This window comes from Siniperca chuatsi, linkage group LG5, assembly GCF_020085105.1.
Source record: "Siniperca chuatsi isolate FFG_IHB_CAS linkage group LG5, ASM2008510v1, whole genome shotgun sequence".
NCBI classification, from domain to species: domain Eukaryota; kingdom Metazoa; phylum Chordata; class Actinopteri; order Centrarchiformes; family Sinipercidae; genus Siniperca; species Siniperca chuatsi.
The window spans coordinates 29,503,655-29,525,750 of record NC_058046.1 but is presented as its reverse complement, the minus strand read 5'-3'; the positions used below and the strand labels follow the sequence as shown (position 1 = coordinate 29,525,750).

At 40.8% G+C, this 22,096-nt stretch overlaps 1 protein-coding gene across 2 annotated transcripts in view; it reads left to right on the top strand.

Annotated features, from left to right (window-relative positions):
* The window catches only part of kremen1 (kringle containing transmembrane protein 1), a 59,332-nt gene that overhangs the window by 33,061 nt on the left and 4,175 nt on the right, over positions 1 to 22,096 (top strand). The window contains exons 4-7 of one of the 2 annotated variants that reach the window (XM_044196964.1): positions 15,066 to 15,190; positions 16,858 to 17,011; positions 17,926 to 18,258; positions 21,332 to 21,529. In XM_044196964.1, coding sequence (XP_044052899.1) covers positions 15,066 to 15,190; positions 16,858 to 17,011; positions 17,926 to 18,258; positions 21,332 to 21,529 — 810 coding nt within the window. Of the gene's footprint in view, positions 1 to 15,065; positions 15,191 to 16,857; positions 17,012 to 17,925; positions 18,259 to 21,331; positions 21,572 to 22,096 lie in introns of both variants that reach the window. The other variant, XM_044196963.1, reaches the window with a different exon arrangement.

The window sequence follows — 22,096 nt, the reverse complement described above, 5'->3', positions numbered from 1 at the left end:
CCCGTCACCCCTCCTCCTGCCATGCCCGGGCCTGCCCTTACTTTAATGCGAGCTGTCAATCACTGCCTCTGTGTGTGTGTGTGTGAGTGTGCGTGTATATGTGTGTGCGTTTTTTGGATGTGTGTTCATTAGTTTCCCCTTTGGCTTTGTAGCTTGTTTTGACACGTTTTTTGATGTGAGGGATTATGTGCATCTAACCTGTTACCTGATGTGTTTGTATGATTTGTTCAGTTGTGGGTGTGAGAGTGTCCCTGTCCACTAATTCCTGGATGAACGTGTGTAACGGACTGTTTAAGTTGGGAGATGTTGGGCTTCTGTGTGTCTTCTCTACCGGCTTGGCACACATTTACAAAGAGCCGCCTGTCTTTAATCCCATTACTTTCATTCCCTCCACCTTTTTAATCACTGCTGTTGAAAACAGACTTAGGTGGATCAACCTACACTGTTTTTGATGCCAAAGATCAGAATTCCTGCAGAGGAGGTTCAGATATAGCGATTTGCTGCAAGCATATTTTTGTTTTTTTAAGTAACTGTCACACACTTGTATTTCTAAGGTAAATCTAAGGTAGATATTTCTGACTATTTACTATTTTAGCGTTTTCCATGTGTTCTTCACTTTGCAAGGCAGATTAGGTCAGAAGTGTTATTGCATATTTTTAGTAACTAAAAGATTCTGCTGACTGAACACAATGTTAGAGGCGGCTGTTGAAATTAAGCCAAGCAGAACGCAAATATTCTGTTTAACTAAAATAAAAATGTACCATTTAGCATTTCCATCATGAATTACATTCCCATTTCTTATGTAATCAACCTCTACTTCTCTGAGGTTACACATTCCTCCTTCTTTATCTATCTTCTATTATATTTCTTTTCCAAACACTTATCTATCTTTTTTACCTCTGTTATCTCTCCGTCTGACCCTTGCATGCCTTAATATTTTGTGTTATAGGAATTTAGTTATAATACTCTACTACTCTACTATACTAAACTGGTGGACAGTGGTAATCAGGGGAAAAGCTGAGACTAAGCGATGTTGTGACTTTTCACTGCAGTAGGTACCACCAGGTCTCAAGAACCCCCCAACCCCTCCAGCTACCCGCTATTATCCTGTCTGAGTAGCATGCTTGACTAATGTCTGCTGTTTGAATGGCTCAGGACCCATTAACCCATCTAATAATGCCTGTTGGCTGCATGGCCTGTGTGTAGCCACGCATTTGTCCATGGTATTTTTGCGTGTTTGTGTGTACAGGAGCTTGTGTGTATCCCATTAGACTTTTGACTGACCTATTTCAGACAACTGTCCATTTAGCTCAGTTTTTCTAGGTCGATATCCCAAACCTTTGTGGTTTGGGAGGGAAAGAGGAGAGCAGCCCAAACCGTCTCTGTTCGGAGTCGGGCTCGTCCCTTATCTTTGGTGAAATTAGGCCAGCTTTTGTTCCAGATGGGTTTGCCATGTGCTGGTTCAGCCGTGGTTTTGTCTAGGATCCAGTACTGTGCAGCGTGTAACCCATCCTTGCGACATGTGGCCCATTTCTAACGGCCGAGAGCTTTGCCCATATCAACTGCTGTCTTACACGAACGTTCCTCTTTCTGTTTGGGTATTTAAAGTTATACAGAGCCCTGTAATGTAAGAAAAGAAGATGAGGTTTGCTGTGAGCCAGGCATCCAGTGTCATGAAAACATGCCTGTTCAGTGGAGACGGTTTCTCCCTGCAGGGATACCAGGGAGCTTTCAGACACGAATGCTCTGTCTCATCTATTGTGAAACCACAATCGCCACGTGGTGCCTCACCTTCTGGCGGTGCCTGTTCTCAATCCACTGCGTTTGAAAGCTTCAGCTGCCAAGTGAGAGAATGCTGATGCTTTCTCAGTGTCAGTGTTCTCAGTCTGCGGCTGGCAACAAAAGGCTGAAAAACACTGTGGTGTGCCAGAGAAAGGGCAACAGTGGTCTTTGTTTTCATTTGTCTGGCTTTTGTTTTGTCTGTGCCTTCGTTTTGTCTACTTTTTTTGCTTACGTTTGATGTCGCGTGGTTGGTAGTTGGTGGCCACTCGCTGAGGCACCTGGAGTCTGCCAACGGTCTGTTATCCAGCTGGGTTCCCTGTCATCTAGGGTCATGCCACCCTGGTGAGGGTGACACACCCTGCTGGAGCGCATACTGCCAGGCAGGTCACATGAGGCCAGAAACACATAGTCTGACAGGGTGGATTATAGTGTAGGTCACGACATTTGTTGATCCTAGTAATCCCTCATGGCAGCAGTTATCATGTGGTGGAATTATCTAAACATTTCAAAAAGGCGCGCTGTCAAGGCACATCGTCTACTGTACAAATTGACATTTCCACAGTGCGTCACGATGGATCCTGGTTTTGAGGCCCTTCTTGTTCCCTGGCCTCTAAATGCTCAACTGAGCATAACCTTGTCATGAGTGTTGTTGTTTATTGAAGTCAAGTTCCTGTGTAGCAGTACAGCCTTGCTTTTCTGAAAACTAACATTTCTAAAATCTCAGTTTCACTACATTCAACAAATTGATTTGAGCTATACTGAAAATAAGTTTTTTTTTCAGATGTTGTGAAATTCAGTTTTCTCTGTACTGTAGGTCAGTTCAATACTTGTTTATTTACATCAAGCCTCAGTGCGAAGGGCAGAGTAGGCTTAAAGTTGTCTGACTGAGCAAAGCTGATTCTAATGAGGTGTGAGGAAAATACCAGTGGGTTCACCAGATTGTTAACAGCTCAATCTAATATTAAAGGACTTTAGTTTTTAGTTTTACACAAGGTCAGACGATTCCTGGGGGTCTTGAAAATCGGTTTTCTAGTTTCTTGTGCTGAGGCCAGTTTCCTCTAGCTGAATTTTTAAGTACATTTTACTCACTTGTGATAAAACATCCACTCACATCACTAATTAAAAAGATGGCAAAGGATTTGTTGTTCAAAAATGATTCTGTTAAGTGTTAATATAACCTTTAGTTACAAATTTCAAGCAAAGCTGTACTGTATATCTCAGTGTTTGGACATCTGCAGATGCCAAAATACTTGTTTACTTGACCATTGACGGTTCCTGTTGAGCGTTTCCTTTTTCAGAGTGTTAAATACTGGAAGGACATTTTGTTTTGGTAAGGCTCCTTTAAGCTGACATGCATTTGCTTGACGATATGCCCTGGCTGAATTTGATTGACACAGAGTGAAACTGTCAGGGTGAAGTCCTCAAGTGTTTGCCAAGACAAAGACGCTTTGATCTGCGCATTCGGAGCTCATCTCTCAACAGCATATAACCAAGAAAAACCTGTTGTGCCACTGTGTTTTCTCCTAGTGGGACAGTGCCTTTCAAGAAATGCTAATTAGAAATATTTTTCATGTGGAGGATAATAACATGAATTGTTAAGTAAAACCCAGGAATAATAGTGGGCGATAAACCCGTTTAAAATCCCACATCTCCCACCTTTTACCTTGCAGGAATCAAGTGTATCGGCCTTTTCAACATACATTTTTATTGAGGTTTCATTCACGCTACACATCATACCACTCGATAACAAACTTATTTAGACAAAATAAAGGTAAGACCTGTTAATGGGAAGGAAAAAATAAAAATGTTCCTTAAGTTATACATTATATATTATTTTTATTGATAGAGTGTAATATCATATGTTTACAGTATCTTTTTATTTTACACATTGTTATTGTGGCGGACAATACCTGCTGTTTTGGTTAATGAGACTCATTATCTGTACACCAGAAATCCTGTGAGTTAATTTGTGATATTTTAAGAGCTGTCAGTGTGTTTGCACCTGAACATTTAAGTGACTTGATGCATGACCTGAATACCTCACTTACAGTAGGTTATACTTTCATCTATTTGAACAATTGAGGGAATGTCTGATTAACCTTGTCTGCCACAATGGAACAATAGTCTCAGTACTAGAGGCACGACGTCCATCTGGCAAGCTAACCAGCCACACCTTGAAGACATTAAAACAAAGTAGTTATGTGTTTGGCCCAAGGTTTTATTACTGAATGTTGACGAAGATATGCAGTGATGAGATATTGCCTTCATTAAGAGTGATTTATGAAGCCACTAAATGGAACTTTGAAGTTGTGGGACACCTGAATCAACCGCCAGCTAAGTTGAAAGCCAAGTTGCTCTTGTTCAACCATTTGGGATGAAACTGAGCTGTCCGTGGTTCAGGGGTTTAAAAGGTTTTACACAAAAGGTTTTTGTTTTTTTTTACTTACTCTGTCTCAATTGCTGTAAATGTTCATCGTCTCTGCTCAAATACAAGCTGTTAAATTTACAGTTTTATGAAATGCAAACAAATACCACTTCTTTGCAGTGTGGATGTTCTTGCTGGATGAAAGGATGAATACCTGACAGAAACCCTGAAACACTTCAGATAGCAGGGCTGTAGTCAAAATAGGGCTGCAATTAAGGATTATTTTAATATATGGATTATATTATTATTATTATTATTATTATTATATTATTATTTCTCTGGGTGGCAATGTCGGTCGGTCAGTATTGACTTTGGCGATCTCCTGACTTTTCCTGCAGCGCCACCATGAGGTTGACATTTCTTGATATTTTGTGAAATGTCTCCACAACTATTGAATGGATTGCCATGAAATTTGGTACAAACATTCATCAACTGGATGGATTGGCAGAACATTTTGTGCAGGCGTTCATTGTGCCCAGAGGATGTATCCAAATGATATTGGTGATCCTCTGACTTTTTCTTTAGTGCCACCAGCAGGTTGACATTTGTGGTTGATAGAAATGTCTTGAAAAACTGATGGATGGATTGCCATGAAATTTGGTACAAACATTCATGTTCCCCTCAGGATAAATTGTAATAACTTTGGTGATCCCCTGACTTTTCATCAACACCAACATCAGGTCAAAATTTTAATTTGTCCAAATACCTGCAAAACTAAAGACATTCCCATCAGCCTCTGCTACGCCTTGTGTTAAGTGCTGTTGTTTAATTGTTTAGTTAAAAAATACTGTAAAAATGCCCATGACAAGTTCCCAGACACCAAAGTTCAGTCCAGAGTGATTTAATATTCAGTATTTATTTTTGATAAAGGACTTAAATGATTAATCGATTATCAAAATTGTTGTTGATTAATTTTCTTTCAACTGACTAACTGATTAATTGTTTCTGCACTAGGCCAAGACCATGTTAGCACAGTCCAAATCATTTCCAGGGCCAGGCACAGTGGAGTTGGAGACAAGAACAGGTCAGAGAGGTGTCAAGTCAAGACCAGACAGAACAAATCTATCAATATTTAAGACCAAAATGGGCAATAAGCATGCCATTGTGTGTAAAACCATTGATTTATGAGCGTCTTAAAGATGAAGAGGTATACCTGTCTCTACACCAGCTAGGTGTATCCAGCCAATCAATACACTGAATAATTATAGAATACACACAGGTGCTATTCCTTAAATTGTGGTGCTGTGAAGGAAATTACAGAATGTGGATCAGGTTGAGAAAAAAATGCAACTTTGAAGATTTTATAATAGGCAGGAAAAGTCAAACATCCAAATGAATGTCTTGAGACATGAACAAGTGCGGGTCAAAATAAGCAAGAGGCCGAGACAAGTCGAACATGTCGGACATGTGGTCTGGAAACCAAGCCCAGACTGAAGCACCACAGCCCTGCCTCGTGGCTGTTGCGGTTGTCTGAATCAGGGATGCTTTCAGGTTCTGTTTTTGCAGTATTCATCTCACTCTCTGTCATTGTTTTCAGAGGCAGAATATTTCCCCTAGGTGGTCTTGTACCAGCTTTCACCACAACCAAATCTCCCAACTAGCATACTGAGGCAGGTTCAGGCATCACTGAGTGGAGAAGGGTGTGTGTCTGTGTGTGTGTTTGTTCCTGCACTTTTGAGAGTGTAAAAACCAGTCAGAGATTTAGACCTTCAAAGTAAAAAAAAAAAAATTGTGAAGTGAGCTCATTTTGCCATTCTTTACCTATTTAAGAGGCTGATGTAAGTTAAAATTATGAGAATTAAGATTGGGGTAAGGTCAGGCATGTTGTGCTGTTGGTTAAGTTTTGGCTAGGAGATCTTACTGTTTGTTTATTTTTTTTCATATGAAAAATAGAAAAGAAAAAAAACGGACCTTTTTAAAGCACAAAGAAAGATTTATAACAGATGATCCAGTTGAACCAAAAAAAGCTAAGAGGCTTATCATTCTTAAAAGAACTACATTCATAAAAAAGAGCTAATGAATGTGTGCATGTGTGTGCACCCACATACTCATGCAATGGAAGTTTTTGTCTTCATTTTTGTCTTGCCATTGGCCTCCACATAGGGATGAAGTTAACTTTCTGCCAGCATTAGACTTGTTAACCATCCACACACTGGAGAAACAGGAGACGTTTTGGCACCACAGATTTAGAGCAGCAAATCAGGAGCCTGTGGCAGAGCCATATTTGTACTACAGTTTGATTTCTCAGAAAATAAAGACAATACATGACTGAGCTGAAACAAATTTTTACTGTTATTTGGCTCTTGACGGTTCTAATTTTGGATGGTTTGTGGCACAGACATCTGTTTGACGAGTCCCCTTTCACCTGCATTAGGCCTGTCCTTTACCTGAGAAAGAGTGTTAGGGAGCTTTGAACACGCTCATTGTTATCTTACTCTGACCTCTGACCTCCTCATAGCTCCACCCACACCTGCCCTCAGGGGAAATACCTGCCTGCAGTGCTGTGAGAAAACTCTCAGGCAGAAACTAGAGAGTAGAGACTCTCACAAAAACAAGCCAGAGGACATCAGGTAGATTTAATCTCTCAGCCTCTTTCTCTGACTCCTTCCCTTTCTCAACAAGGCTGGGGTTAAATCAGCCAGGGCCATTAGGGAATTAAAGGTATTGATTACGAGGACAGCTGGTTGTGTAGAATGTTTGCTAATGAGAACACGTAGATGGCCATTGTTTAGTGCTTGTCTTTGGAAAGAGGAAGAGATGAGTAGCGGGTCAGCCAATTTAGCTGTCAGGAATGACGGCTCACAGCCAAATGTAGATCTGCATGCTTCTGCACAGGTGCAATAAATGTAACTTTATTATTGGATATTGTTCAGCTCACGATGCATGTTGTGTATGTTTTGCCATTTTCGCCTGTTTTCAGCCAAATTTGAGCTAGATGAAAAGTCAGAGGATAAATGAAGGTTTTCCAATTTATCCTGAAGGGGACATGTATGTGTGTACCAAATGTCATGACAATCCATCCAATAGTTGTTGAGACATTTCACTCAAAATAACAATTGTCAGCCTGCTGGTGGCGTTAGAGGGAAAGTCAGGGGATCACCAGAGTCTTTAGGATTCATCCTCTGATCATGAATATCTGTACCAAATTTCATGGCAATCCATCCACTATTCAAAATTGAGATATTACTGCCTAGACCAAATGTGCTTTGGATAATCATGGTCAAAGAGGGATAAATGTTTTTGGGGACTCCCTGATGAGTTTCTCAGGCAGGCCAAAATTTCCACGCAATACATAAGAAATCTTAATCTCAATCTGATTTGAGCACTCCATTAATTGTTGTCTTGTGCTACCCTCAAACCAAAGTGTCGACTGTGCACACAAGATGTAGTATGTAATAAACTAATGGGCAGATTTGCCATGGAATTTATGGAGCACATTAATACTCCCCCTTTAATAAGGCCCTTTGATTAATGAACCCATGCATTTTCCCCTTGTTCCATCGTCAGAACAAAAAGTTACATGTTTAGTTCCAGGACTATTAGGCTGCAAGAAAACAATCAACATGCTGTTATGGTGGTCATTACTTTCATTGCCATTACTGGTGCTTTTAGCTGTTAGTCTTGTGTCACTCACAATTGTTTCAAACAGTGTCTAGCACAATGCTTTTTTTCTCACTTTCCATTGTTGTGTCTCTGTGTCCTATGTAGTAACACTGATGAAGCAAAGTAGGTTTATGTGCAACTCACATTTGAACGATCAACTGAAAGTTGTGTCCTTGTTGCAAATGTTGTTCCTAATTGGAATTTGAAAAAAAAAAAAAAGGATTTTAATGCAATTTTTTTCCGCACCGATTAGAAAACATCATGTCACATGTGAGGGAAAGTGACAGAATTTGGACTTTTCGAGCTGCATTGTTAATCGTAACACATATTCTATATCTGGCAAACTTTTTTTGCACATTCCTGGGGACTTCGCCACTGTTACTGACATCCAGATAACCAGCACAACCTGCCACAGTAGACAAACAAGAAGTCAATCTCTTTGAAAGTGAATGATGGTAAATGGAAGTGCACCACTGTGCTTATCTTAGCGCCTGAGGTGGTCACAAAGTGTCTGCTCATCTTTTCATCTCCCAGAGTGATGCAGCGTGGTGGCCATTTTTCATCCCTCCCTGCATTGTTCGGCCCAGTCTCTGGGAAGACACTAATTATTCATTTATAGCTCTGGCTCTTCCCTCTTCCCTCTAATTAAATGGTTAGACACTCTCCCAGGGCCCCGAGCTGAGGCATTGATCTCCTCCATCTCAATCATGTTGTAACACAGCCTCCACCACACACACACACGCGCACGCACGCACGCACACACACACACACACACACACACACACACACACACATAGAAACGTTTAAATGGCATCAAAGAGGAAATACACATACAGTAAACATGCATGTGGTATACTGACACAACATACAGTGGAGGCTCTCTCTCTCTCGCACGCACACACACGCACACACACGCACACACACGCACACACACACACACACACACAGCCCAGCAGCATGTTTTGAACACCCCACTAGCAAAGTCAGTCTGTTAGATACAAATACTTCTCTCCAATAATAATTCCTTTATTGTCCAACTGTAAACTGTTCCCATTTACAGGCTGGAGAATTTATGATCTCCATAGAAAAGCAAAGCCTCAACCCAACAGAAACACATAATAGCAACTCCCACCTCCCTACAAATAATACAGAGTTTCCAGAAATGGTCGTCCTGGGGGAGTTTGTGGCATGTTTCTCTGTTTCTCTTGCGTTCTTGTAGGCTGTGGTGCAGTCGACAAGACTAATCACAGGCTAGATGAAATGCAGCAGCTGTATTTGTTTATGTATTGAATATACTGTACTACAAAAGGGGTAATAAATGGGGCTGAGACACAATGAAAGGGAGACAGAGCGAGGAATAAAGGCAGAGACACAGAACGGGACAGAGAGGGGAAAAAAATCACATAAACACAGACTGTGATAAGTGTTGTTTCCTTGCTTTGTTGCACTTCCAGGAGGTGTGTGTGTGCATCAGATTTGAATTGTTAACCTGCTGGCGGTGCATTAATGGGTTGGTGGGAGTGTTTCCAAGGCTTCAACATACCTGCATTAAATTACTTGCATCAAGCCTTTTAGCACTTGAGGAATGTGCTTTTAAAATCCTGCTTCTTCTCTTCTGACCTCACGGCTTCTCTAATGTGGAAGCACTAATGACTTTTTTGTCTCTGGTTACAGTGTAATTGGATGTTAATGAAGCAGTAGTAAACGGTGATTATGGCCACAGTGAATGTTAAGGATTATTTTTTCCAGTGTTTCCTCAAACAATTCTGGTCAATTTCTTTCATTTTTTTCTACCAGAGATACTTTCTTTTTACTCTTAAGTGATATCAAAACTAAATCTCTGAGATGTCAAACTCAATGTAAGAAAATAATCCATAACAGGAATCTGTGCCTACAAAAATGTTTCAATGCTAATGAGGCAAGAAAAACAGTTAGACATATGCTATGTATGTAGCTTGGCTTGTTTGTGCTTACATCTTTTGTTACACCTTTGACAGAGCCTCTCTTGTAAACGTCTTCAGGTGTTACAGGCTGCCTCATGTCGAGCCTCTCAAATGCCTGAATGTAGTTTGTATGAAATCAGGGCTGCGACTTGTAATTACTTTCATTATCAATTTATCTGTTGATTATATTCTTGATTAATCGTTTGGTCTATAAGATGTGGGAAAATGCCCAAGGTGATCTATTTCGATAGCTTGTTTTATTCTACCAACAGTCCAAAACCCTAAGATAATCAGTATACTATCACACATGACAAAGAAAACCATCAAATCCGGACATTTGAGAAGCTAGATCCAGCAAATGTTTGACATTTTTGCTTGAAAAATGACTAAAACAATTAATCAATTATCAAAATGGTTGCCAATACATTTTTCTGCCAATCGAGCTATTTGATTAATCCATGCCGCTCTATATGAAATGGATCAGCATATATAAAGACAAACAAATCAGGAAATATAGCTAAAAAGTAAAATGATTTCATGTATAACAAAGAAAATAAATTGGGAATGTAAAGGAGAAGTTAGGATTTATTCTAGAAAAAGGGCATAAATGTCACGATGACTGTAACCATTCATTATAAAAAACCCACGGCATCACCTACACAGTGGCGATATAATTTATCTGTGTGGGCGCTATCAGTCGGCCCCTTTAAACTGACCTTCCATGTTCCCGCATCCAGAATTCTTCAGGCGGCAACAGACCGAACAGACAAGCAACTAAATAAAACAATATCACCTGGCCGGAATCATTTTTACCAGCCCAAATAATGAATATAAATTAATTTAGATGTATGTAAGTGAAGGGAGAAAAGGAGGAAGGAAGGAAGAAAGGTTTACTGAAGTATAGAGACTTTGTTCAGTGCAGCCTAATAGGCAGCCCATTTGTACATTGTTTAGATTTTTATGTTGGACTGGCTCAGTGTACAGTGGCTGTAAATCAGAAATATACTATATATGTTATTTCAGCTTTTATTTTGGTAAGTGCTTGGTATCATTAGAAGTTTTTTGATACTAGTGTTGATATAATAACTGAGTTTTGGTCACAATTTTTCAATTTTATTGCAAGCTCTCGTATCTACATTTTTGTGCCATAATGGCTTCTCTTGTAGATTATAGGATTAGGACCGAGTGAGAATACTGAAATCCTCCGGTGTTTCAACTGTGATTATAAAACAGAGACTTTAAAGGTTCATTGTTCCTTAAGGCTTCATATTCTCTCTCTCTCTCTCTCTCTCTCTCTCTCTCTCTCTGTTTTGCCTCATCTTTTAACTGAAAATATCTGGCATGCTGTGCTGGGTGAAAGCGTGAAAGCAGAGTCTGGCTGTTAAGAGTAAATCTGTTTTGAAAAGAGACACCCGGAGTCCCATTAAAAAGAAAACACTTCTTTAACTCTCTCTTCCTTTCAATGTCTTTCCAATTTTTTTTCTTGTTTCTTTTGCTCGTTGCCCTTCGGATGGCATAGAAATTTATAACTGTAATTATGTTTCCTTAATAACATGCTGCCCCCCACTTGTATGCTCCCTGCCAAGTGCACTTGCCAAAGCCTGCTGCACATGTTTGTTATATCCCTCTGTGTTGTTCTTTTCTCTTTTTCTCTGATGTGTTTTGGGTCTGCGCTGTTGTTGTGTCTGCTGCATCAACAGAGGTGTCTCCTTTTCCCTGCTAGACAGACACCCATGAACTTTGTTGTTTTGCCTGCTGCCTCCTGTCTGCATTACACTGTGTTGGATTGTGGGAAGGCTAACTAACTGCTCTTTTCCCAGCTAAGGCAGCAGGCTGCCAGGTTGTGATGAGTCTGGCTGCAGTCAGGCCTTGTTTAGCTCTCTGTGTCTGTTTTTTTTCACTTTTTTTTTTTTTACTTTGTGGGAGTCCCCCCTCCCACTGTGATCTCCCAAGGTTTTCAGAGATCTGGTATGGGCTGACTGGAGCATTTATGCACCTTGTGTTTCCTCCATTTCTCCCCTCTAGGCTCGTTAAAGTCTAAATTCCACCGACAGCTTTGAAGTGTGTTGAATGTGTTTGTGTGTTTTTTCTTTTATTGTACGTGGAGATATTTGCACTTGTTGCGCCTGCAAAGCAGATGTTTTTAAGGAACAATGCTTTGCTCAGGGGTTTTCATGCAAGGACAATTTTACACTTTTTTGTGGATAAACGCTGTGCATGCAGGGAAGGTGCAGTGCAATGACTGCCGCCTTCTTTGTCTCCAGTTCCATGCAAATCTCCAACGCTCTGGTGCGATACGATCCCACCACCTGCTGCTCTTCAGCCAGCGCTTCACAGCCCCTGGGACGAGAAGAGGACAAAGACAGAAAAATTGACTGTAGTCTGCAATCTTCTTGTCAACGCAAAATGAAAAAGGAGCACTGCTCTCTTTAATCTGGCTGTTGAGCCCTGCAGTAGCATTTTCTCCTCCGCTTTTCAAAAGCTCCATTGAAGTGGTACCTGCCTGCCTTGCTCGGAGGGAGGTTGCTGGTTCCCAACCAGGTGTTTATCTCTGTTCTATTCTCATCTCCCCTCCTGCACACTTCACTGGGGTACATCCAGTTTATACTTAAGTGACATATAAAAAAGAAACTGCTGCTACAGCACTGTCCTGTCTCACCCTGAAAATATTCTTATTACTGTCATGTTTGCCTTTAACCTGTCATATAATCCAGCCCTTAATTCTGCAAATGTACACCGTGAATTCCTTGCTAAATAATTCAAACAACCAAATTAATCATAATTAATTTATAAAGCTTTAAAGTGGCTGTGGCTGAGGGAAGGGAATGTTGCACATGATTTATTGCTGGTTTGAGGGAATCTGAGGACTTTGTCTTCAAGTGTTGAGTCATCTGTCAAACACAGTTCCGCACGGCGGCGAATCACGGCTGCAGCCAAAATCTCGCTGGTCGCTTTACGGTCAGCAAACGTGGGTGAAACGCAGGGAGCGGCCCTCTCTCAGCCAGTCTGTTTCACTCCATTTCCCCCTCTCCCCTTCTTCACTTTTCCAGTCTGTGGTGGACATTCTTGTGGACAACAATATACATGGAATCTGAAACATGTCACACTTTTCCCCCAAAAGCCTTTGTGCCTCATTCTTACATAAACAGAAAGAATCTGCAGCATCTGTTGTGCATATAGAGGAGCTTTCGTGCCAGCCAAAAAGTTAACATTGGCAACAACTGGCATCCCAAAGACAATGCACGTGTGTGGTCTTTATCAAGGTTACTTCAGTTCATGAAGGCAGTTTTGAGTGATGCCTCTCTTTTACTAATATATTCCAAAATTGAATCATGACAGGATTGTAAAAACGGATCAAGTGTTTTTCTGTTTCTTACTTCCAACAACTGGGTGCCAGTTGTTCACTGGAGGAACTAGCTGTCATCAGGCGAGCAGGCAGCTTTCAATGTGCAAATGTTTGAGAAGAGAAGTCACAGAAAAACAAGCTCCAGAGATGTTCAGTTCTAGGACAGTGTTTGTATACAGAATCAGGGGACAAACCACTCCACAGTCTCTGAGCTTGTTGTCAGACTTTACAGCATCCACAAAGCAAGACTCTGTTGTTGCACACAAACAGACAGGACATGCTCCTGTGTAATTTCTAACTTATGATCAAATAAATTTAACAGGACCACGTGAAATTAGATTTAAAACAGGAAGCATCAGTCACACATTGAGCTCTGTATTAAAGATGGTTTGTGCCTCAGTTAACTTGCACTTGGAGATCGAAATAAATTTGGAAATCGCAGATGCTTGATAAAGAACAAGAATGTTTTATAATGTCACATGCTTTTGATTTTTGTGTCTCAGAGCAGCTTTGACAGCTATTTTGGACACAGTCTTTGCTCTTGTCTCGTCCTAATGAGCTTGTTTGTACCCTACGGTCGGATGACACCAATTCCAATTAGATTGAAGAGCTTTGGGGGGAGATTTTTCATACTTGCAGTGGAAATTACTTTCAGATTGTGCATTTATTTCTGTTTGTCAAATTCGCTTCACCTCAGAACATGGAAATGAAACAAGAGTAAGCCTGTTTGAATCACAATGAAAAACAAATCACAAGTGGGATATAGACTGCTGGAGGCTTTGTTGGCACTTCCTGAGCTATTACACTGAATTTAAAGGCTTTGGAGTGTTTAATCACTGCCCTGGATTCTGAAAGATTGCATAGTATTTGATGAATACACAGTGGATTAAGGGAGGCGGTTTGATTCGTCTGACTTGAATGTGATCTGGAAAGGTGTCAACATCCATCTTCCATCTATCTTCTATCTGTGATCCATCTGCGATTGTTGGCCTATTTGTGTCACACGTCCCCAGGTCTCCCCCAACAAACATTTTAATGTTCAATAGTTATTCATATGATGGGCTGCAACAACAGTCAAACCCAAGAGGGCATAAAAAAGTGAAATTGAGATGTAGAAGTTGTATGTAGTTGCTGCTTGCATCGTTTTATGAAAGCTCGACCAAAGTATGTCTCAGATAGCAGTCTGAAACCGAAAACTTTATAGCATGAATTTTTGCTCATGCTCTAACATCACTTTTGTGCTCTTACGGATTAAAATTGAACCTGATTAAAACCGAATTAAAATGTAGACCTAAGGTGTTGGACTTGCCATTTGTCAAATACCATCTGGAAAGGCGCTATATAACTATTTTTTCCATTTCTTGGCACGTAAAACTTGAAAATTTGATCCCTCACCACACATACAAAGTCACACATGTAGAAAACATTTTGTCCTAATCTGATACAACTTGCTCTCACATCTGACAGGGTACATTTTCTAGATTCCAGCTCTCTCTTGCTATGACTCAAACATCCCTGTCCCTTTCACCCCTCCCTCCACTTTCTCCTCCTCCTCCATTACCTCTCGCCTCTTCCTGCTCCTCCTCTTCTCTTTTCTTCAGAGGCCAAATTGTTGGCTTGCCTGTTGGCAATTCACACCAAAATATTCAAACAGAGCCTGAATACTTGTGTGTCACCATAGATTGTTCTTTGGGGGTGGGTCTATGAGGCAAAGTCTTAATCACAAACATGATTATAAAACTTGAACAACTTAGAGGAAGCCATGAGACAAGGCATGTTTCATAAAATACAAACCAGGGAGTGATCCCTGCAATGAATCTAGAAGGAAACTTGGATATAACAATCTAAATGACAAAAAACAGACATGATATTTGTACAGGAAATGTTAATAGTCAGCATGTGATACAGATTGCATCTAAGTTGTTGTGTGTAACTGATTTTTCACCCTCCTCTTGTCTCCCTACAGTGCCTGGGAACTTGGGCTGCTTCAAAGACAGCGGTGACCCGCCCACTCTGTCCGGCACCAGCGAAACCTCCAACAAACTCACCATCCAGAACTGTATTAGCTTCTGTAGGAAGCAGAGATACAAGGTAAGATTCAAAAGTCAAGTAGACATGTATCAAATAAAAAGAAAACCAGTAGCCCAAGAGATGTTCAGCATTATATTTTAACTCAGATTAAAGCTGGCAGAAAACGTTCAAAACATTAAATACTTAAAGAGAAAAAAGTCTCAAATGTTGGTAGTTTGTCCTTCCTGTCCTGGCACTGAAAAGTTCAAATGTGCCCCCTGACTGGATGAAAAAGCGTCCAGTCAATTGCCCGTGACATGTCTAAAATGGACACAAGCTGTCTCTTGCAATAGTCAAGCTTTTATGTAAATCATGTGCATTTACGGGCAGTTTCCTGACAGTTATTACCATGATGCCCAGTGCAGTCTATACCCTCTTTATTCAGCCATCAAACGTCCCATTTCAAACCAACCAGCGGATGACAAATCATCACAGCAATCAAGGCTGACAGCTGGAAACGAACGGTTATTAGCCCAGTGGGCACCTCCTCTTCAATGGGTTTTCCTCATCTCTGAGTCTGGCATGCCATTGTCCCAGCTATAAACAGCGCCAGGTGTTCATTTTCTGTCTCAGCAGATCCAGTTCAGTGCCGTCTGCATTGACAGATACTGACAGCTCCCCCCTCCCCTCTCAATTCAGCAGATGTTACAGGATGTGGCGGCAGATTGGCATCGTCTGCCTACCCTTGGACTGTCACTGTCCTTAATGGGCATGTGAAACGTGCTCGGAAGTACGGATCCCATGTGACTTTTTGACAAAGAGCATGCCTGATGAGTTAGACAGCGAACCATCGCTTGTTTGCTCCGCCAGAAGTATTCACGTTGGTGTTACTTCATCAGATAGAATAATGCAACAAGGATGTAGCTTGATATATCTTGGCGAGAGCAGAGGCGTGATAAATTCCTATTCCATGAGAAAAGACGCAGAGTGGGAAATGATGCAGTACCTTCAGTTGTGTGAATTCATTTAGGGTATGAAAATTGGACAATGGTGTCCTTTTGAATGAAGGACAATAGCCCTTTTGAGAACAAGCAGCCAGTGGTGGCGAGGTCACGATGTGTGAAGGTTTTTGACGTTTTGCATTCCTGCTCCGATGCTTTCAGTTTACTAACAGTTTGGATTTGAAAGACAGATAGGTGCTATTTCTGTAAGATTTATTCTCTACACTCTGTGTGCAGCTGTGGGTTTGAAAGGAGGCTTCTAATCAGCTGAGAGGTTGTGGTTGTCCAGACTCTGATTACAACATCTTGTAATCATGAGAGAATGAGTAATTAGGGCACTTTAGACTCAAGTCACTTTAATTTCAAAGAGAGAAGGAGCTCCATGCAGTGAACAGTGAAGTGTTAACACAATTTCACATAAAGCTCATATGAGAAACACAACCTATAAAACTGTTTTTATTTGAATGTGTTATGAATTTGCAAACTTATTTTATTTTTATGCAAAGTTGTCATGTAATCATGTATAATTTAATGGAAAAAGTAGCCATTTTGAATATCGTAGAAAGAATAGCCAACATCTTCATTTCTCCTCCACAACATTTGTTGGAATGGCTCCCTCAGTGTTTTCCTCGCTGGCACCTATGCCAAATGGATTTATACTGAATAGCATTACAGGTTAAGCGTTGCCCAAAGTTTGTTTTGAATTGCTGATGCAATGATTTGCATAACTCCTTTTGTGTTTTGCAGCTTGCCGGAATGGAGTCAGGATATGCCTGTTTCTGTGGCAACGAAGTGGACCCGCGTGACCACGGCGAATCGCCTAGCATGGAATGTAACCATGTTTGCTTCGGTGACCACACCCAGCCCTGCGGTGGAGACGGCTGGGTCATCATCTTCGACAGTGAGTGCTATTAACTAGTGTCGCTCTCGGTCTGACTCTGGGATCTTTTCACATCTCTGCTGTGATTTAGAATTCTGGAGAAAAAAATGCAATCAATTTAAATTTTAAGATAGTAGTATGTACTACAAAGTAGTCTGAGGTAATGCACTTTTACAAATACATCTGTATCTGTGGTAATACCCCTTAGTGATTTTAATGTTAGTGCCTGCAGTTTGTATAAACCTAAGGTGGGAACGGGTCTGTCATTGCTTTTGTTGAATTTTGTTGAATTAGGCTCCGGTTCAGCTCCACGAGGCACAAGGTAAATTTCCTTGTCACCCCTCCTTTCCTCAAAACAACTGTGATCAGACCTACAGCCTTTCACATCACTGTACATTCCATCGTAGAAAAGGTTTCAGTCGTAGTCATCTGAAAACAGTGTCCAGATGACTACGACTGAAACCTTTTCTACGATAGAACACTCCTGGACGAATGAGGGACTACACCGCCTTATCACTGTACATTAACACTTAAAACTAGAGTTTACAATATAAAATATGTAATTAATACCTGTTGGTCTTAGAGCTGCACTAAACAGTTTAAAGAACTTCATTATGCACTAATCCAACTTTTTCTCTCCCAATACCAATTCTTATTCCGTAATTCAAGGTATTTGCCAATACCGAGAACCAATCCGATACCTCTTTTTCCCCAAATTTAAAATCTGTATACCTCACTGCAACTCAGTGCAACCATTTATTTAAGTATGAGGTCATGAGGTAGGTATGGCCGATCCGGTGTATCAGAATAGTTCCATGAAATCAGGTAACATGATATCTGTTACCAAGGTACTCATGAGACCAAAAATAACCCAATAAGCTTAATCAAATATCACTGACTAGTTTCTCCTCTTTTTTGTGCTCTTTCTCCTCCAGCCCGAGTGGGGGCCTGTGGTGGAAACTATTCCTCTCCATCGGGAGTGATCTACTCCCCTGATTTCCCCGACAAGTACGGGGCTGGCCGTGTTTGCTACTGGACTATACAGGTTCCTGGATCCTCCGCCATCCTCTTCAACTTCACCTTCTTTGACATCTCCGACCAGACAGACATGGTGGAGCTACTGGACGGCTACACCAACCAGGTGGTTGCACGCTTCGACTGGCGCAGCCCACCACGGGAGCTGGTAAACATCACGGGCGACTTTGTTATTCTGTACTTCTACTCAGACCGCACCAACCAGGCCCAGGGATTTGCTCTGCTTTACCAAGGTAGGATTTCATTTGCTTTTTGGTATTTCTGGTGACAAAGGTTGTAGCAGTGCGTTGAAAGAAGAATAGTTTTGTAAAAAGTGTCAATGCTTCTGCCAGACTATTACTTCTAATGTTTGGTTTAAGTTCTAGCAAACATCCTGAACTACAGTACCCCCTCAAACCCACCAAGAGCCACATTTGCATGATCAGGTGCGTGCTGACTTGCTGTCTCCATGATGAGTTTTGCATAGCAGCCCTGGTTTTGTAGACTAACGTCTGTTAGCTCTGGTGGTTGTCACGTCACTGGCAGGCACTTTTCTCTTTTCATTTGCTAGTCAATGTCTCACAGCCCCGGGTGATATTGCATATTTAAATAATGTTTTGTTTTTCTAGGAACTCACTCTCTTATCAAGCTGTGGCAGGCTGCTTTGCTTCTCCATTGTGTTCCTTGGTGAATTGCACAGCGAGTTTTTATGCCACCTACATACAAATAGTGCGGTACTATGCATCACGCCTTCTGATAGCATGATTTCTCTGTAGAGCAGACATATAGCTGGGGAGCTATACCTGACAGAAAGTTGAAGACTTCACAGCAAATCATTTTTCTCCAGACTAATGTGGAAAAAGAAAAGCTGTCATTTCTTGTTTTTTTACATTATGTTCTCTCAAAATGAGTCTCTGCGTGAATAGTCTGAATGCACCAAAAATGATTTAATAGATTAATTTCTGGAGGCATGAGAGAAGCACACCCTGATATAATTCAGTGTAGGTGACATTCAAGCCACACTGGGAGGCAATCTGTCCCCGCTCCTCCCTCTTTTGCGCCTCCATTTGTCATTTTTTTCTTGCCCGGTGGCGTTACAGTAAAAACAATATTTGAAGGTCAAAATCCTCTGACCTCTGGACAGACACGATCCTTTCTGCTTACGTCTTGGTTCTTGTTTTGTGTGAGGCATCATGTAGCCAAGAAATGGAATCTGAAACATAATATGAGAAAAGGTCACCTCCTGAAGTAATAGTTTTTTTTTTTTACAGAAAGAGAGAAAAATACATATCAACTCAGATACAGAGGAAAAAAACAAAACTGAAAGACAACAGTTAAACTGAGTATCAGCACTAAATATCTCCTCGGTGGCAGGCTGAGTGGTCGAAACGGTAATTTCGGGATAAATGCTTTCAGATGACGATGGCAGAGCGTTTCAGCTGAGCCCGGGTTTGAAGCATGGTATTTTGTTTGCAAATGGGGAACATGTGGGAAATTCTGGGTACATCACAGTCAGGTTGAGCTATTTATATGAAAAGGAAAAAAAAAAAACATGCTACTTTAACATCCAACCACCATTCATGGAAGAGTGGAACAGGCCTGGATCAAATAGTATTTAGAAGTAGTTCTGGGTGATTTAGCCTATGTGGGACACAAGATGGGTGGGGTTTACTAGTTAGTTTGGAGTGTAGCTTGTCAGTCATTCTAACTGTCTCATCCTACCGCTAGGAGTCCTCCTAAATGGCGCTAAAGTTTCTAGCTATCAGTGGGGTTGACCCTGTTGCTATGGATGAGATCATGTTTCATGAATGAAATTAGTCACTACGTCTACAGTGAGTGGTTGACCGGCCTGTGCCAGTGAATGTGGAATAAAATATTAATCAATACACAGGAGTGTGAGGAACAAATTAAATAAAGCAATTGACAGAGGCGTGGAAATCTACATTCTTTGTAAGATGTGTCTGAGACAAATAAGAAAAGCATATCTTATTTGTAGATGACTGCAATCACAGATTGCTGATAAATGTTTCTCTTCACCAAACCTTACTGCAAATTAAGATGTAGGAAAAATAATGAAAGAGTCAAGTGAGACACATAAATATCAGCGTGAGACATTCACAGTTTCTCAGAAGCAGTGTTTCAGAAGTAGGAAGAAAATTCTCAAAATCACACAGTGATTTTAAATAAATCACATCTCTGTTTTAGGAGAAGTAAATGAAAGGCAGTGGAGATGTTATTTAGGATATTGGTTTCCTCTGGGAACACATAAATGAGTTGAAATAGTCCACGCTCTCTGGCACTGTTGTTTTATGAAGCAAACTCTGCCCATCTGGTGCTGTAAGCAGGTTAAAACAAACAGAATTTATTGCAAACACTTTTTGAATCATGTCTGGAGCAGACAGAAAAGCTCTCAACACCACATGTTCACAGCACGCTTGAGTATTCTTGCAAAATTGATGTTTCTTCAAATGATGTTAGTATTAAATATTCACTCGTGATTCTGCTGTATATACTTTCAACAACATGCTGTATCCTATATCTGCGTGCTTGTTGCCACAGCCCAGTTTACCCACAGGAGTAATTAAAGGGGCAATAATTGATCTATGTCCTCAACTTGTAAAAATTACAACAACATGGTAGAGCTTTTCCTCTTCTGTGTCTCTGCCACTCACCACTCCTGTCCCTGGGAGCTAGGAAAGTCTATAATACATTCACATAGTCACATTTTCAAACGGTGACATGTCACATTGCAGAATTGTAACAGTATTCCAATTAGGGCTGGGCAATATGGCTTAAAGAAAGTAATATTAACAAGGTTAATAAAAAGATAGAAAGACTAACTTTACTACTAAGACTGAGACATGATTTATACATTGCAAGATGTACAAAATGAATAATATATTTGCTTGAATAATGAAAATGACAGTTGGTTTGCCTCTTCCATCTTCTCTGAACTTGTTTATACTCTTTTCTTTTTGTCGTATTCTTTAATATCGATGGACAATTATATGCAAATTACGTACTCTAAAGCTATATAAAGACTTACTGTCCACAATTTTCAGTGATTGAAATATAGAAGGTGATGGTGCTTAGCAACAGTGTTATTTATTTTGTTGTACTGACAAATATAAAAGTATAAAAAGCACAAGTATTCCTGGTTTAAATATATATATATATACAATAGAATATTTTTAAAAACCCTTACTTATAGGTTTGAAAGTTTAGTAGTTTTGAATCTGATCTCATGTCTACACCTTTATAGTGTAAGGAACAACATCCAACTGTCTATGAACCTGTCTAAATCAGTTCTTATTCTTGTTTCCCCAGCACTGAGAAGCCAAGACACCAGAACAATGGAGGCTGAAGGAGATGACGAGGATGAAGGAGAGGACATCTCCAGCACGGCGGGGCCCCAGCTAGCTGGCGGCATCACAGAGAGATCCAACAGCACCTCTAAAGGACGTTCCTCCCAGATCCTCTACGTGATCACGTCCAGCCCCGGTAAACCGGAGCACAACATGCCAGGTCAGTGGGCTGGACGCGGCGAGACCACCGGACACAGCGCTAGTATGTTAACACCCATGATACACTGCACCTACTGCACCTCTCTCTACCTCTGCAGGGATGCTGTGGGAGGTTTCCTGGCTAGAGCTCCCATTTAGCATGACCTGGTTTCTCTGAAAATATTAAAATCATTTTAGTTCGATGAGAGGCTTCTGGAAGCTTCGGCCCAGAGTGACTTCCTATGATTGTACATAGAAGTAATGCTACGTGACGCTTGTTTTTTCCTGTCAGTGACTCATAACTGAAGTTACTTTGGGTCTCCCTGTTGATCACAATCAGGCCTCTTGTCAAAGCTACACAGGGTGCTTTTTTACTTCCTTTAAATATTACTCTTTTCAAACTCTGAGCACTCTGTCTCAAAGGGCTATCTGATGTATTGCTCAACCAAAAAACAACAGATGTGCAATGATAATGCATCCCCATTTCTTGACAATTTGGCTGAACACTGCTAACAGGTGCGCCAGCAGTGCTTGAATAATTCTTTCTCTTGCTAATCCTTTCAGTCTGCTTCAGTTTGTTTTCTTTACC